Raw genomic sequence first — 18,531 nt, forward strand, 5'->3', positions numbered from 1 at the left:
GTTCATTTTGGTATCATATTTGAACTCTTATTATGACATTATGATTTCAGGTCTGTTGTTTTTTGCCCTGTGAGGATTAACAGATTGTCTGTTTATGACTCATACGACAGGTCTGAACTTGTGAATTTTGTTTGTATGTCAAGAGAAGATTCCAAGCATAAGAAAATTGGGGAATGCCATAAATCCTCTTAAATCACTCAAACATGCCACTTAAGAACAAATCTGTTCGTACAAGTGGTTCTTGCATGAGGCAAAATGACTTGGGGTGTGCCATCACATGTAGGTCACATAAAGGATCTTTCCCGGCATCTGAGGTGTAGCCCATGGTGGTTTTCAAGATGCACTCCAAACTTGTCGAAACCTTGAATAATTTATTTCAGCAAAAACACCTCCATAATTCCTATTAAACTCAAAAGATATCGAAAAAAATAACTAAAAGTTGTATTGAATTGCTATAAAGTGGTCAAAATTGGCATTGAACCACAGCTTCAACCCATCTGACACTGCAGGACTGACTGACTCGCCGCCATGACCAGGTGAGTATATTATTGCTATTCAGTCACCTGCCCAAACAACGGGCAGTCAATTTGAATCACTCTGAACTGTCACTCTTGTTGTTTCTCATCTATGTACTGACCGACTCGATCTGCAGAGCATTTCTGTAGCTGCCAAACAGAGCAGCCTGACTCTTGAGGAAGGCTCGAGCCACACCATCTCCAGTCGTTGTTGAAACCTTCTTCAAACGACTTTTTAAAGATGAAACCTGAGGGGAACATTAAACACAATTATTAGAACACAACTGTATAACTGCTGTGTGAGAAAGAAATGACTGAATGAAAAGTGAATCTTATAATACTGTCGCTCTGTGAGTGTGAAAACATTTGTGATATAAGTGCTGCCATATATCTACTGTATAGATGTGATTTGGTAACTATCCCATTTCTATGCTTAAGTTAGAAATAGAATATTTCTAACTATAGAAACTATTCTATTAATATAGAATAGACGTCCGGACATGCACCAAAAGCATCATGAGGCGCATAAATCTGTCTCGACACCCCTACTCCAACCTTGACTTTGGAGCGTCAAATGAGGACCCAGCGACCAAAACTGTTTTTTCTGCAGTCGAAAAGAGAGAGAGTGCGCAAGAGAGCTGAGAGCATAAGCGAGAGAGAGAGAGAGAGAGAGAGAGAGAGAGAGACAGCACGGCGGTGGTCGAGTGAGGAGAGCGAGTGGCGGTAGAGTGAATGAGAGAAATAAAACATTATTTTCTGATTATTTCATGGCGGTTACGTTCTGAAGCACAAATAAATAATCAGATGACTGACTGTGGAAACAGACAATCATAGTTTCATTTTCCTGCTCTGCGTTTTCTCCTTTCTATTCATTCATTATATCCAACTTATGCAGCAGTAAATACAGAGAACAGGACAAATCTGTGTTGTTCTGTGGTGTTGTCATTTCAAATCTGATGCCTGCAGTGCGCCACAGGAGCATCAAATGATGCGCGTCAAATGAGACACATCGCTTATCGCTTTCAGTGTGTTTGGGCCTTCATGGTGATGGTAATGTGCTGACCTGCAGCTTCTCTTTGACAATGTTTACATTCATATTCAAAAAGTGGACTGCTTTTCTAAATATGTAGTGTACTGTTGCCCACCACATCGTTGGGCAGGCTTTGGAGGTCTTCATAGGGGGTTTCCAGGGTGTTTGTGTCCACATTCAGGACCACCACATCATCAAGAGCCATCCCTCGAACCTTCTACAAGGAACAGAAAGAACACATTGCATACTGACAGTCAATTAAAAACACAAAGTCGCTGTGCTTGTAAGACAGGTGTATACTATACTATATAAAATCTGACAATAACAGGTAGAAAAAAGGCAGGCAGAAAAAAAACACTTTGCTTTAAATCTTTCATGATCAGGGCCTGTATTTGTCAAGCGTCTCAGAGTAGGAAATCACTCTTTAGGGACTAGGAGTAAAAGCACTTTATCCGCTTTGTTAACTTAAAAAAATTACTCCTATCTGTGGAGATATTTAGCAGAGCTCTAGAGGAGTCCTAACCTGAGATGGTGTTCAGGCAGAGATAATCTGTGAGAGGAGATATATTTTGGCAACGCTTGATGACAACAAGCCTATTAAAGTATTGATTTGACAAAAAGAGAAAGAGAAACTGTAGCGAATCAAACTGTATCTCATAAAAATAATGCAAAACTAAAACACAATTGTGTATCCCCGCCTGGTTGTCAGCTGCATAATGAAGGCTATTTCAGCTCTATTACAACAATAGTGCATTTCCTGACATAGAAAGAAGACTGTGAAATTACAGAAATCCTTTTTTCCCCACTGGTAAGCACATAAGCTAACAAGGAGTGGAGTTGAAAGTCCAATATATGCAAGATGTGGCAAATATACACTGCAAAACCATGTGACTGGACAGAACTGATGATTTTACATTTCATTTATTGAGTTTCAGTTAATTTTCCATATAACCTTGTAAGCTATTTATAGCCCACACATAAAAAATAGTGTTATATTCTGCATTTTAAATTTTACTTAATGTTTCAAACCAAACCAAACTGTCAAAGAACTATGATGTCATGATCATTTCTACTTTGCAGCTCTGAGTGTGGTAAAATAGCAACATCACCCTCTCTTCTGAGAGTAAACCTCTTCCCTGCTGAAAGTCAGTTAGGAAGCTTCTCTGAGGTAGGAGTGTTCTTAGTACTAGGTTCACTTTCAGCACGATTCCAAGAAGTGATTCTGAGACACTTGATATGTATGAGCCCTAGTTTCTGTATGCCAGGTATAGAATCTTACCTCCATCAGGCTGGAATGTACTCCAATGAGGTAGGGCATTGGGGCACTGAAAAAAGACCCATAGACACTGTTACACAACATTTATGCCTCAGATAATAGCTGGGTTATGGAGGTTGTACAAATTAGCTGTTGACCTAAGTTCTACTAAGCAGGCACTTCCTGACTTTAGTGAGATTTGTATTTTCAATACTTTCTCTGTTGTTATGCTGATGATAATCAGTTGTATTTTCCTGTAACACGTAATGTTGCTCAGGCTCCGTGAAGTTTTGCCTGGCAGATATCAACTCCTGGATGTCATACAGTGTTCTCCTAATGTTCCCTCAGACTTCCTGGATCTATGTGAGCACTTCTCAAGCCTGTACTTAAAACTGCAAACCCCTTGCTTTCTGCATGTTTTAAGTATGATGATGGAGGAGCATTTAGAGTGGTGTTTGTGGAGTTGTTTTGTTTTATTGTGTTTTCTATGCAGTTGAAATGTTATTGATGGACCAAGTGACACAACATTAACATAATATTACTAAGTTTATGATGGTAGATAACTCATTGGCATGGACTATGGAGTGCCTCTTTCTACAGTCCACTACACAGATGGATATGATAAACACACTGTATATATATGCATAACCATATCAGTACTTTGCTCTAAGTTTCTCTGTACTTTGCAATTTTATCAATTGATGTTTAACTACTCAGACTATTTACACTCATGAAATACAACACTTCAGCCGGCGTTTCACACTAAAAGCCTTTCAGGAAAGAACTGCTGGAATTATTTTAATGTGAAATATTAATGTTTAAGTGAAACATCTGTGCAGGAATTGTTGAGCTTACACTAACAACACATAAAAATAGAAAGAAATCAGAAAAGAGGAGGGTGTCATGAAATACATGTATAAAACAAGGTAAATTACAAATAAAGGCTTGTCTCTAATATAAACCTGGCTCAAATAAAGGCCTGTTTAATCTGCAGTTGACTTAACTAAAAGCCTCAGCCACTATCTGACAGTTACAGTATTTATGATGTTTATGTTTTAACTTTAGCACTTTCTTGTTGAGAAAAGTTCAATACAAAAACATTGTCATCATTATAACAATGACACAAAACAAACAAACAAAACTACTATTTGTGAAAGATAAGGTGTTCCTTGGTATTTGCAGTGATGTATAAATATATAAAAGTACATTGTGTTCAACTGGTTTTGTGTCTGGATGATACCCAGCATACTCACCAGCAGTAGTCTAATAGATGTTGAGGCAAGACAGGAATGTAAACATGTTGCCAGTGCATTGGATATAACATGGCTGCAGACCCATGGACACACGCTGTTAACTGAGGACAAATATCAAAAACATAATATGTGATGTCATACTGCCATATATATATATATATATATATATATATATATATATATATATATATATATATATGTAGTTTGTAAACTGAGTTTGTAAATTGTATAAATTATACTGTTGCAGACAAGAATCGTTTTTCTTTGCACCTATATTTTATGGTATTGTATTTTGTGAAGCACCTTGTAACTCTGTTTATTCTTACTATTTTCTCAAACACAATGATGGCAAACTATGGAGCCCAGCAAGTGTCATGAAGGGAAAAAGTAATGTGTGCTCATATAGCAAAACATAACATTAAACAACACTTACATTTTAGCAATGGTTCGAACCCAACGTTGTGTTGTGCTCCTCCATAACTGGTTGAACCAGCAAACATGAAACCTGAGTTTGTAATAGTGTAATGGTCCCTTGACAGTGAGCTTTAGCAGTTGTGTTTTGGTATTGAGGTGCCTACAAATACTGAATTGATTACTCCATATTAATATTGTTCAGTAATCACATTTATTCCATTTTTCTTATCCACTTTTACACTCTTCCATTCACAGTCATGATGCCACTCTGGCAGTTGTTTCAGCTGTACTGGCTAGCTCTGGCTGCTATGAGGTGCACATATACCACTGTGTAGCCAAATATTAATCTAAATAAGCCACAAGATTTGTGGGTATACTTTTTTTATGTTGCGTTATCTTTGACATCCCTTAAAACAACAGTATGTTTCATGCTATGTTCTGTTAATTCATGTGCACACGTTTTAATCTGACAGCACAAAATACGTAATTTGTGAGTATTCATTACTAATTCATGCTCACAAATTGGTTGGAGTTTTTTTGTTGTTTTTTTTCCTCCATGACACCTTCTAGGCTCTGCTGTGCAGTTGAAAAAAATGCCATTACAGTAAAAAAGGAGACTGTTATAATGGAATAATGTGCAGGATAAATCCATTTATGGAGTAAACTTCTTCATATCTTAGTATTCATCCACATTTAATGTATGTTTCAGTTTTGCAAATTTTCTTGTTTTTAGAATGGCTGAGTGGAAACAGTAAAACTGACTCAGTCCACATGGAAAATGGTTTTATTGTCCATAAAGTCATGTACTGTAGTTGTTTCTCACGCATATAACTCTTTATAGTCATTGTATGACCATTAGTTGTGATGACACAGCAACTATGAAGTCTAAAGTCATTTCTTGTTTGAGTCCTTCAAATGAAAAATGGCCAGCAGAAAGTAACAATGACAATTTCCATATAAAAACCTTAAAGCATATCATCATCATTTTCTTTTAGATATCTGTCCCACATATCAATATGTGCACTCTCTGACACTGGTTTTTATTGATTTCAGATGATATCCAAACTGGTTGCTGCCACTGCATAAAGTCCAACTCAAAGTTTTACTTAAAGTCATTCATATCTTACATTTAATGTAAGGGGAAGAAGAGACATCTCAAAACAGCAACATTTCATTCTGAAGTCTCAAAAAACCCTTTTCAGAGAGCTCACAGTGTAAATGCTATGGTCTTGTAAACAGATGTCACAGTATGATTTAAAAGAGACCATAATGAACAGAGCTGTACAGGAGAGAAGAAACAGGAAGTAGACTCTACTTACAGTGCTTAGTTTGCTACAGCAGATGAGGATTCGGCGTTCATAAAGCATACTAGCGTACAGATGAAGCATGTTATTGACATCTACTGCTACAAAGTACTCTGTTAGGTTTCTCTGCAAGGGTCAAACACAATAAGAGAAAAACAAACAGGAGAGTTATTTGTAAAGGTAAAGTATGAATGGTATAAACTGTGGTTCAAGTCATACAGCTCAATCTTGCACATTAAATATCCAGTAGCTATGTCAATTGACAAATGAAAAATGGCATCATTTTAAATCTGGACTAGTGAAGGATGCAAGTAAAAAGACAACAACAAAAAAACAAAAACACTTGTCATACCTCATAATTACAGCATAGTAGATCAAAGTAGCTCATTATCATTATTCATAAGGTCATAATCAACAACTTTGTAGATCAAACTGATGACTTGGTGCCTCAAAATTTTAGAAGTCATAATTGTTAGATATAAACTAATCTAATCGTTTCCTATAATTATTTATTTTCATGGTGGGGACTGGCCTCCACATGTTTCTGTGAAAATGTGGCAAAATCAAAATATTGTCAGAACATCATTAAGTGTTTTTTAAGGACCTTCTGGTTTTTCAAATATTGTTGGTTAATTATCTTTAAAAAACTGATGTTTCCATCTGGAGCCACACAATGCTTTATATAGCCTTGCATAGCCAGAACTATCTCCACAGTTTGATTATGTTATATGACTTTTACTGAAAATATAATTTGCCATTTTCAGGTCTTGTTGTTTCACATAGTGATGGAGATTTTGAAAACGGCAACACGCAGATAGCGGAAGGGGAGGAAAATGCCACCTGCAACAGGCTGGCTTATACCCACAGTCTACATCCGGTCAGTCAGACTATGCTTTATACACTTTTTTCACATATGCAAAGTACTCCCCAACACCTGGTAACACACTGTGATGAGTAAAATTGTTGGAGTTCCCCCTGGATTCTTCAGCTAACAGGCAAGAGCTCTAAATTTTGAATGTCACTGCTCACGGACACAAGTCAATCATATGAACAGTGAGTTTCTGCTTAGCCAAAAGTGAGGGGATTGAGATGTTTGACTGTGCTGTCTTTCAGCATCTCTCAGTGATCTTAAATGAGTTGTGTTGGTGTCAGAGCCAAAATATCAAACTAAAAGCACAATGACACTCAATGTCACAATGACAACACTCACGTTCTCAGGTATACTGGGGAGTTCCCTTGTGTCAGGCACAGTGAAGAAGGAATGCTGGAGAAAACAAGAGAGTCAGTGTCACTTTGGTAGTTAACAACCAAACCAATGCATTTAAATCATTCACAGTGTGGTCAAAGCATGTTCCTGATGTCTCCTATGGACGTGATGTGGTGACGTCAGACTCACCACACCCAGATGAACGGGAACTCCAGGCTCGGGGATAGGGAGCGTATGTAGTGACACCAGGAGCTCTTGCCATTGGCTTTCCTGAAACATTCACAAGTTCAGTCATTCAAAGAAACATGTTCTCATGCAAGAAAGACAAACATAACTCCAAAGGCTGATTCATTCCATGGAAGACAAGCTGCCCAGTCTGTACAGAATAAAAGCTACAAGAAATACAAGACACTTACACGTCATACTTCTGTTACAACTGTGTTCATCTTATCATCAGGCAGCAGTGCAACTGATTATACTGTCGTGTCAGTTTATTATCTCTCTTGTGCACAGCTTGTTGTGAAGAAGCCCAAACAGACATTAGCATGCTGCTGCTGTCTCTGTCACATTATTACAGACACATTTGGAAACTGTTAACATGTATACCAATGTATCAGTGTTAAAAATAAATCACTTGAAACAGAAATTAGCAGTCAATTACAGCATCTAAAGCCAAGAATGTCACAAATCAGGCCAAAAAACTGGAGCTAAACTAAAAAAAAGAGAAAGAAAATGTGAAAACAAGCTCAAAACAAAACACTGATAGCAGCTAATATGAAGCCACATGTTGAGTGAAGAAATCAGCTGACAGATTCCTGATTGAAGTCAAGAATTCTGATATAACACATGTCCTCGGAACAAGATGATGATTAGAAATGTTTCTCGGTGCCACAATTCAATTCAAAACAGATTACTGATTAAATACATAGGGAGGGAGGCTCCATTTTTAGACTCTTACTCTAGTCCACTGTGTGCCAAACCACTGACTCATGCCCTTAATCCACTGAACTGCAATATGACACATAACTGACAGTGAAACTAACAGGTGTTGATGAAGGTCACTGACTGATGAACAGGAAAAGCAGAGAAAAGTGTGTGAGAGTAAAAAAGTGAACTGCATTTATGTGGAAGGATCGCCCACTTCTCTGCCACAGAAGAATGGAATCAAAGTGTCATAAACTGACTAACATCACTGCTTCAATGTTCCTGTAAAAACACAAGTTGGTTTGTGTGTAATGGAGTGAGAGAGGAAAAAGAAGATGAATTTTGTGCGTGTGTGTGTGCTGAACACTGTGCGGGTGCTGCGCTGCCCTCGCACTTGAGTATTAAAACATCCATTTTTGGCATTTGTGAATCGATTCAGAATTGTACGAGATAAGAAGCGATATTCTTATGTGAAGCAACTTTTTTTGTCTCACTGTCGTCCGTTCATGACTTACCTGGCCTTTGATAGTGTAATCTGCGAGGATATTAAGCAGCTTGTAGAAGACTTCAAACCAGGGCAAGTAGCTGAGGAACAAAGAAAAGAGAGGTTTTTGTACTTTTTACAGAGCTACCACAATATGTGGTTAACCTGGTTGTTTCATTGGGCTACCTTTAACAAACTCATCAGAGATACTATTTTTTATTTTTCATCGAACATGTTTATGCTGTAAACATTTTTGATGAATATAGTACTTTGTGAGTCAACACTATACTGTCATACATGACGACACTACAGACTGTCTGTACTGCAAATGTTGCTTTTATAATCCAATGATCATCCTGATGTTTGAATTATAGTCTTTTAATTCTTTTAATTCAATGAATTCACTGAGCTAAACTGCACCAAAAGTCAGACAAATAGCTCTTGCTTTGCCAGAGCCTTTTCTATTTGGCTCTAAAACAGCTTTTTATCAGCAATTCCCATTCTTCCTTCTGCAAAGACCCACCCCTATGGATCCTACATGACTACCTACTGATTGCTACCTGCAGCTAGGGTCAAACACTGACTGCAGCTTACCTGAGAATGCAGTAGCAGGTGTGTGCACCTGAGGAGAGGCGACAGAAGCCAAATCGCTGTTTGCTCTCGATGTCAGTCAACACGAATGTGAAGTTCTGGCCGACCTGGTTGACCGTGAGGCTGCGGGGTGAGAGAGGTTCAGAGAGAACACAAATCATTAATCACAGCCCAGCAGGTTAGCAGGCTCTGTCCTGTGTGTGGAAGACAGCTGAGCACTTGTAGGAAATCTACCCTTTTCACCTGCTATTTTTAAGAAACTTACTACGTGTTCTGTATTAAAAACTGCAATAAACACTGCAGTAGCAGCAGTAGAATATTTATGCTTGCATCTCTGCACATAAGAGTACTAAATAACCTCCAAAGTCCCACAACACTCAAAAGCATGTTCTTCTTCGGTCCTTCAGTTGGATGCTGTCCTCTTCACTGTGCAGGATGATATATGTGTAGAGATTCTTTTCACATTCATCTGAAGGAGGAAAGTTTCTCTGTGCTCACTTTAAATCTCAGTTTAACACTTGTACCTACAGGCATGACTTGTGACATCACAACTAGTTTGGAGCCAATCATGGTTGGAATATGAAACTTCAAGCTCCCAGTGCACATACACTGAGAATGGACTTTTCAGTGAGATAGGAGACATCTTGCTTCCATCATTTATTAATTCCTTGGTTTTAATTGATACATTTGTAAACTGATTCGCTCATATGCGGTTCTTGAGAAATAATAAGCAATTGGCCCATTCCAATCAGGCACTGCGCTAGTCTAACAAACATGACAAATATAAACATTAGTGGTGCAACGGATCGTAGTTGGTCCGTGATCCATACAGAATACACACTTTGTATGAAGGCGGGTGGGCACGGAGTATGAATGTGCTTGAGCAAGCAAAGGACATAGCGGGACCATCGAACTTCTTTGAGCAGTGACAACCACTTGGGCGTCACAGCACACTTCACTAATAAAGAATGGAATCAATCATTCGCACTAACTGTGAGTAAAGTAGAAGAGCGACACTATGCTGAGGCATGTGCTCATCATTTTCTGGATGTTGCTAAAGAATGGATAATCAAGGAAAAGTTAATCACATTTGGCACTGACAGTAGCAGCCACAGCACTTGAAGCACGGTCCATCAAATGCTCAGGAATTAAGAGAACGCCAAGTTGCACTTGGACAGAAGCAAGAATCACCTGTTCAGGTCATTGCAACAAGATGGAATTCTACCCCGGAGATGGTCAAGCGAATCCAGTGAAACAAATCTCTACTGACCACTACCCTGGCTCAGCAGAACAACAACGTTGCCATGTGGACCGCACAGGAGCTTGAGCTGCAACCTCCTGCCGGCTGGACATCTATGTAAAAAGGGACAGCTGGCATGCCGGACAGGTCTGTGACGTTTTGATGATGTGTTATGTGTGCGAGCCACCACCAAGGGATTTAAAAATCTCATCAACATGTTGTATACAATGCACAGCAACTTTGCTTGTGTTTGAAGAGTGGTATAAATGTGGATGGCTAGCAAAAGCACCTCAACACTCAGTTCACCTGCCATTATTGTTTAGAAAGCGATGTCGCTGCCCGACGCATATGTTATACGTCACACTATACACCGACGCTGTTGTGTTACATGTCACACCTTTGATTGTGGAATGCCAGCATGCTGTGTAAAATCACACACAGATTCTGTGTAAAGAAAAGCCTAGCCGGCATAATGACAGGTCTTCTTTACGGCAATATTGCGGGACCTCTGTATAAAAGGAGCTCCTGTGTGTGTTCTCACTCTCTGTCCCCTTGTGCATGTGTGTGTTCTGGCTCTCTCTCTCCCCCTGTATCTTCTGTGTGTGTGTGTATGCATGTGTAGCATATGGATAGGAAGTTAGTGAGTGTCTTTCTCTGTGTAATTAATAACTTACTGACATGTTTAAAACATCGCCAAAGAAGAGGAGGATGTCCGTCTTCTTGCTGGGTTCTTCTGATATGAATACAGATGAAGAGGAAGAGTCCATAGAACAGTGTGTGGACTGCTACAAAGCAGAGCCCAAAATGGACATGGAGGGTTGTCCACTACAGTGGTGGTCAAAGAGAGAAGGAGCACATGCCAGGCTGGCACGTATTACAACACGCGAGTACCTGTCAACCCCTGCAACCACAGTGCCTTGTTGTTCTCACTCTCAGGCCACATCATCCAATAGAAGAGAGCTGCTTTGTCAACTGATAATGTAAAAAGACTGCTCTGTCTCAGTAACCAGCTGAATGTAAAGGAGCTGAATTGTTGTTGTTGTTGTTGTTCTTTGGAGTGAAAAGGATTCAACATTCTGAACTCTCAGCAGAACCTTTCTTTGTTCTTTTTATCATATTTCATGGACTATTGTGGACCTTTTTGAAATTCAACTGGCATTTGAACATGGAATGCAATTATCCATTATTACAAGCTTCAGTCTTAAGAAGAAAAAAAAAAAGATTAATCGTTATTAATCACAGCAAATTGTACAATTAATTTGTTAATTTTTTAAAATGGATCGACAGCCCTACATTTATTTATTTATTATTAAGTGTGTAGACCCCAGAAATGCTTCACTGTCTTCACTGGTCAACAGAACCAACCAACCCTGCTACCCCTGTAAAAATGACTAAAATAAATTTGTCATATCTGTGGTTTTAATAACTTTTTAAGATCTGATTTTGGGCAAGATGTTTTTCTAATATATTTGGGCACTACCACTGCCAAACATGCACGTTTCATGTTTCACGTTTCAAAGTACTGTTTGTTGAAACCTGTGTGTGTGTGTGTGTGTGTGTGTGTGTGTGTGTGTGTGTGTGTGTGTGTGTGTGTGTGTGTGTGTGTGTGTGTACCTGTCCATGCTGAAGGGGAAGCAGAACTTGGGCACAGTCAGAAGGGTTTCCTGCGGAACACAGATGAAGGATAATAGAAAGAATGACAGTAGTTACATGTATTAACATCAGTATGTACTATTGATGATTTAAAAAAGTCAGAGGGGCTGGTGGAAGGGTTTTATGTGAAGGAATTGATGGATGAAGGAGGGAGAGAAAGCGCAAAAGCATACACAGACAAAAATAACCAAAGAAAAGCTTTTGACTGATGGAGCATTTGTGAGGAGGGTATAGAACAAACCTGCTCTGTGTAGTCTTCAGGGAACTGCCTTCGCACCTCCGGCCCTGTTAGAAAAGAACAGAGGTCATGTGACTGTGGAGTAGTGAACACTAACAAACTTTTCCAAATGTACCCATGGACAATACATCTTATGGATCACGTATAGCCAGCCATCAGTTGCCAGGAAGTCAAGATCTCAATTTGTATCATATTTCTCAGCTTGCTCCAACACCTCTACAGAAAGAAATATCTCAAGTGTGAGAGCCAGCTTTGAGAAGGATACATGAAAGTCAGTAAATGCTAGAGCTTGACTCATGAAGTTTAAAGTGATTCATGGCTTACATTATTCTGTATAGATTTTATTTATGGGTTTCGCCTCTGTGTGATGGATATAAAGTATAGAAGAGCACACACCTCTTTTTATCTTGTTCTTGTCTGGTTGAATATCAGAAGGACATTTTTAGCTGGTTTTCTTTCATTTATGACAGAAAGCTACTGGCTCTTTTTGACGCTATGCTGCTACTTTTTAATGTACAGACTGTGCTTTTAAAACAGTGATCAGATGAACTTCCTCATTACACCTGGAGATAATTCATCATGACAGAATTGGCTGTGGTGAAAAGTCGATCTCACCTTTTTATTCTATTCTGTAAAGTTTGTGAATATCAGACTGCGTGGGTGTCTCCACCTGCTATTTTGGTTCATGCATGTGCAGCAGCACGAGGTGCAAAAGGGCTGAGTGAAGTTGAATATAGATCAGTAGGAGTGGTGATGATAAAATACTGTCTCAGCAATTCATATTATTGCTCTCACTTCTCTGAAACAGCTGAACCAATCACAGTTAAGCGTGATAACGACAGCTCAACAAACAGAAAGCTTCTCTTGAGGAAATGTCTGGATGATTCAGAGCGCCAACATGAACACACATCACCACAAATCTGCACCCGAAGACAGCTGGAGTAGGTTTTTTTTTTTTTGTTACTATGATAACAATAGATATATAGGAAATATTAAAAAAAAAAAAAAAAATCGGTGAAGCGCTTTATATGATGCACCAGACCGACACTATTTCAGTCACAATTCTGTGTGTATTTCAAGAATAAAACAAGCTGCTTTTGCTAAAAAGAAAGTTGGAAAAAAGGCCATGGTGAGCCCTGGTAACCCGATGTCTCCTTCATGCAGAATATCAAGGTGCAGTGTATGAAGAGGTGTGTGTGGTGAACGGCCATGTGTAATGGTACTGGTACTCTGGTGCAGCGCTCCTCTAATCAGAGGCTGCAGATTTATCAACACATCTGCTGCCTTCAGATGCTGCAGGGATTTAATGAAGTGACAGAGAAGCTTCTCATACAGCATAAAGCAGCTGTGCATTCATTTATAGACCAATGCAGACTGATTTACTGACTTTCCTGCTGTTTTTTTAAGCATTAATCTATTATTGCAGCACGTTTACAGTAAGTATTTAGTTTGTTCTTATTGATAAAATCACAGCAGCAGCAGTTGATTGCTCCAGAAACAGATGTGGTTCTGAGACATCTGTTTTCAGTGCAACGTCTAGGACCAAATTTACAGCCAGCTTCCAAAACCTGCTGGGATGCCTTTCAAACTAAGAGCGGAGGTTGTTACAGCAGCACAGCAATGCCTGTGATATTATAATACATGTTCAACTATAACAGATTTAATGTCTGCATACTTCTGGACATGTAGTGTATGTGCTGCTTTTAATTAAAAATGGTTGAATCAGAACAGATTATTATATCATTTCTTTACTCATTTCGGAAAATTCTATGGTCAGTGCAGAGGCGGTTCATTTTTATTTTGTGAGTCTGCCATGTGTGTTGTAGCATGTTCCCTCCAGCAGGTGAACTCTTGCTGACTGTCACATGAGACAGCAAGGGAAAATGTTCCACAAAGTTTTAGAAATGCAAGGAATGTTCGGCTAAAATGACTAAAATCATGCATACTTATGAAGGTGAGATGATCCTCCACATATCAAACTGTTGTGCATAATTGTCATTGATTTATTCCAATCAGTTATTCCTTCAGTTCAATATAAACTAAAGCGGGCTGAAGTGAATGTGTAAAGCTCTTCTGTCAAGCAGAATGAAACAAAATGCAATCATGGCCAAAATATTTCAGCTTTAAAAACAGCAGAAGAAGTCAGATTGAGGGAGATTTCTGTATCAGAGCGATAGATATGACGCTTTTTAAGACTGAACAGGAAATGATAAAAGCGCCAGACTCCAACAGGAAGAAATTCTTAGAAATACACCCGACAGCCTCTCCTCAGTACCCAGGAAATAAGCCACACAATGCAGACTTAAAAAAGCCTCAAGTACAGTAAAGCAATGTCTACTTGTGACACCTCGTTACAGTTTGTGTATGTCTAGGAGTGGTGAGCAACTCTACCACAGAGTGATTTTAAACTGCTCAGACTGTTTCATTTGAATAATGACCATAAGAGGTAAAACAGGACATGTTTAGGACAAAGACTGTACCAAGGGGGAACTGCTAGCCAAACTCCATCTTCAGTGCAGTATAAACACATTGCCAGGTTTTAGCTCTGTCCTCCACATTCACACTTCATTCATTTTTTGGCACCTTGGGGGCAGTGCACCAATACTGACAATCAATTTAAAAAAATAGATATAGATATGGTAAATGTGTTAGCAAAGTGTTGCCTCTTTACACATCCAGCAGACATAGAGCAACATTAGCGTTCATTTGGAGTGTTTGTAAGTCTGATATTCTCTCTCATTTTAACTCCTGAGAAAAATATCTCACTCTTCAGCAGTTTGTCCGTGTCTGTCTGCTGTTTGGTGCTGGGCAGATAGTGTACAGTGGGTTTATCAGAAAAAAGTGTAAAAATGGAGAGCTGAGAGAGGATACAACGCTCTGTAGAGCTGAGCAGAACTGTAATGTGGTGACTTTTCATGTGACACATCAGTAATGTGACTCCTTTCACATTACAGTCATTTGATCCATTGTTCATGTAAAAATATTAAATAGAGCAGCATTGACAAAACCCTGGGGGATGTTCAGATTGGTGACTAGCTTGCTAACTAATGAGATACACCATGTAAAAAAAACAACTAATCTACAACTACTTTTTCTAATCTCTCTTTTCAGACCTAAAAACAACACAAAAGTATCACATGACATTACATTTGTCTCCTAGCTTATTGGTTAACTGCAGAGAATATTTTTGACTGGTTATGCATGTTGGTCTATAGGTTAATTTGCATGCACACTCCGCTAATGGCAAGACAATTATATGTCCACAACATCAGATATTCGTTTTGAATTGATAAACTACCGGTGTAAAACCGACTTAAACACGGAGTGTTGCATTATGGGTTGTTTTTAGCATTAATGTTGCTAGGCTATTGAGTGTCTTAAAGTCTGTTTATAGTGAGTGTGTTAGCGTCAGTCAGCACTAAAAGTGTTTTGTTAGTCCAGTTTAGCCTGCAGGAGCTTCTGAAAGCGTGTTTTTCTGCATCGGAGGAAATAAATTCATGAAAACGAGTCCAAAGCGTCTTCCAACGTCTCTACTGCAGAAATGGAACATGTCAAGCTGCCAAATACCACTGTGACAGATAATAAGGAGCCCAAAAAGACAAACAGGCAGTCATATTAATGCTAACTGTTGGAGAAAATAATTTTTGACTGCTTACAAGAGCCTGGCAGGAGAGTGAATAAGTATGTAACTATACTATGATAACATAAACAGCTGTAATCAGGGTCGCCTTTTATTTGTATTATCATTAACATTCGTATAGTATGCCATCGAGGGCTACTGTGACTAAACACATTGAAAAAGACTTTGAGGAGAAGAAGGATGAGCTAAAAGTCAAGATAGCTCTGACCACTGACTGCTGGACAGCTCTCACAAACCAACACTACATCACAACTTTTCTTAAAAATTAACCAGTTAGTTACTGTTTAATGGATATCGGTCTTTTGAAAGCAAAATTAATCGAAATTGACATCCCTATTCAAGACCTACACATCAAGATCTACATTACAGAAATGAACATATCATAAAAAAGGGAAAAGTCAAAGGTGCAAAATAAATAAGTACATAATGGTTGTCCATTCGGCATTAAGACAAAGGAATTCATTGACTGTTCCTTCCAGAACCGTCTTTGGACATGACACAGTATAGAACCGATCACAATGTTTGTTTATATATAATAACTTCCAGGTAGAAAACCCCTAATTATTATTCTTATGTCCCATGAGGTTATATGTTAAAATGTTGCTTATGTAGGCTATAAATCTAGATATCTGAACAAAAAACAGATAAATGAAAATGTATCTATGAGGAAGACAAATACATAAATAAATAATCCTAACCAAGAAACAATCCTAGATAGAGTCTGACAAGAAAAAAAGACCTTTTTATTACAGTATAAACTAAAAGCAAATACTAAAAAAAAGGAACCCTAACCCAAATTTACAAAGAAAAAAAAAGTTAGCTTAGAAAGAAAATAAGAAAGAAAAAAAGACCCACATATAGATTCACTGTGTCTGCATTACCCTTAACAAAACCTTAACATTATTGTGCCCTGGACCCTGGAAATGGATCCACCTGTGACTACACACACATAGTTCTACTCACAACCATGTTGTCACTTGAAGGTCCTGAAAAAGCTGATTGTTAATAGAGAGTTTGTCCATTATCAGCCAAACTGTTGTTTTCTTCTTTGCTGCTCTTCATTATGAGTACAGAGTTTTTGACGTCTTTCCGGTATTGTTTGTGGATATTATTCATGTATTGCATGATGTTCATGATTGCACAATCATGTAAGGTTTGTTCTCTTTAACTCGTTTCCCGGTCTGAGCACATACTGTTGCTCTTTGAAGCTTTCACTACAACTGGTTGCAGCTTCTTTGGATCTTTTTTGCCAAGTCAATGCACTCTCTCAAAGTTCATTTCCCCAACTTTGGCTTCAGGTATTTTTAGCTTCTCATTCAGAAACTGTTTCAGTGTGGGCACCGTTGTTTGATATGATTCACCCTCACCTTCTTGAATGGTAAATTATTGTGTATGCTTTGGCACCACAAGCATGTGCTTTTTGGAAATTTTCTGTGGTTGGTTTTCTGTGGTCGCTCAAAAGTTAGCGTTTTCTTCTTTCAGCTCCTCAATTAGTCTGTTACTGTAATTAACAGCATTCTTAAGGTTGCCTACGTCTATTAGTAACTCTTCTAAAATATCACATTTTTTAAGACATTCATGGATAGACAACAACATAGGCTTGTGTAGCCTACATATTGTGCATCTCTCTAAGCATATCCGGTGGTTGACTCATTGAGACCTTTCTAGATTATCATACACTTTTATGGGAACAATCACATTTTAAAGTTCCATTAAAAAATCCAGCAGCTGAGATTAATAGTTCAGGGACTAGGGTAGTGAGACAAACACTCACTCCTCTACCTGATTCGCCATCTTCCCCCTCTTTTTTCTTAAAAAAATGACTCAAAATGATGAATCAATTATCAAAATAGTTGGCGATTAATTTAATAGTTGGAAACTAATCAATTAATCATGCAGCTCTACACATAATAATTGTTGAACTGCAAAAAAATCTATTTCCTAACATGTCAGACAGTTACTATAAGCACAGCTGGGGAAACTTCTGGAATCATGCTGTTAACCAAACTACTACAGAATAACAATCACTAGTGTTAATGACAACTGCCACTTACTACAATGTAGGTCTTTCAACCTACATTTCAAATACATTTTTACCTGTGCGCTAAAAAAAACGAGATAATACACATCATTCACACAAGTTCTATACGGGCTCAGCTTTGTGTAGATGTTCCTGCGGACCCAACACGTCCTCCACACTGACATGATGTCTTGGTAAATTTAGTAAAACATCCATTTCCACAGCACGAATTATACCACATCAGGTGTTCCACTTTGCTTTTTCCCCCAAACCATGAATGAAACTCACCACATCCTCCAGAATTTTCACATTTTAAGTCTTGCAGCCTTCCCTTCATTATTAGATTTTAATGTGATAAATCACCAGGAAGTGGTGAGTTTTATTGACTGCAGCTAGGCGGTACAGCATTCAGCCACAGGGTTGGGCGGAGGTGTGAGGGGGGTTGTGGGCGTGTTTATTTGTGCTCTAGAACATAACCGCTGTGAAACAATCAGAAAATAACGTTTTATGAGGACCTGAGTCTGTTGTTGTAATTAGTCTTAACATGCAATTTACCATGTGAGCTGTTGTAGTAAGCTACAAGTAGGCTACCTGACCTTTATTAGCAACCAGCCTTTATTTGTTCATGCTGGCCATGACCCTGGCTATTATTTGAGACTCTGCCATTATTTAAATACTGACTTTTATGTGATAATTTACAGTATTAAAGGTCAGGAAATTTAATACGTCTATTCATACATTCCAGCATGTCTTTACACACATG

General features: G+C 38.5%; 1 protein-coding gene across 5 annotated transcripts in view; it reads right to left on the reverse strand.

Moving 5' to 3' along the window:
* dennd1a (DENN/MADD domain containing 1A) overlaps positions 1-18,531 on the reverse strand; it is a 34,209-nt gene that overhangs the window by 11,636 nt on the left and 4,042 nt on the right. For all 5 annotated transcript variants that reach the window (XM_042394855.1, XM_042394856.1, XM_042394857.1 and 2 more), the window contains exons 3-13: positions 12,112-12,155; positions 11,832-11,881; positions 8,981-9,100; positions 8,418-8,487; positions 7,168-7,248; positions 6,982-7,035; positions 5,787-5,897; positions 4,054-4,154; positions 2,825-2,870; positions 1,661-1,762; positions 638-763 (exon numbers count right to left, since the gene is read on the reverse strand). In XM_042394855.1, coding sequence (XP_042250789.1) covers positions 638-763; positions 1,661-1,762; positions 2,825-2,870; positions 4,054-4,154; positions 5,787-5,897; positions 6,982-7,035; positions 7,168-7,248; positions 8,418-8,487; positions 8,981-9,100; positions 11,832-11,881; positions 12,112-12,155 — 905 coding nt within the window. The remainder of the gene's footprint in view (positions 1-637; positions 764-1,660; positions 1,763-2,824; positions 2,871-4,053; positions 4,155-5,786; positions 5,898-6,981; positions 7,036-7,167; positions 7,249-8,417; positions 8,488-8,980; positions 9,101-11,831; positions 11,882-12,111; positions 12,156-18,531) is intronic.

Source organism: Thunnus maccoyii, chromosome 19 (assembly GCF_910596095.1).
Source record: "Thunnus maccoyii chromosome 19, fThuMac1.1, whole genome shotgun sequence".
NCBI classification, from domain to species: Eukaryota; Metazoa; Chordata; class Actinopteri; order Scombriformes; family Scombridae; genus Thunnus; species Thunnus maccoyii.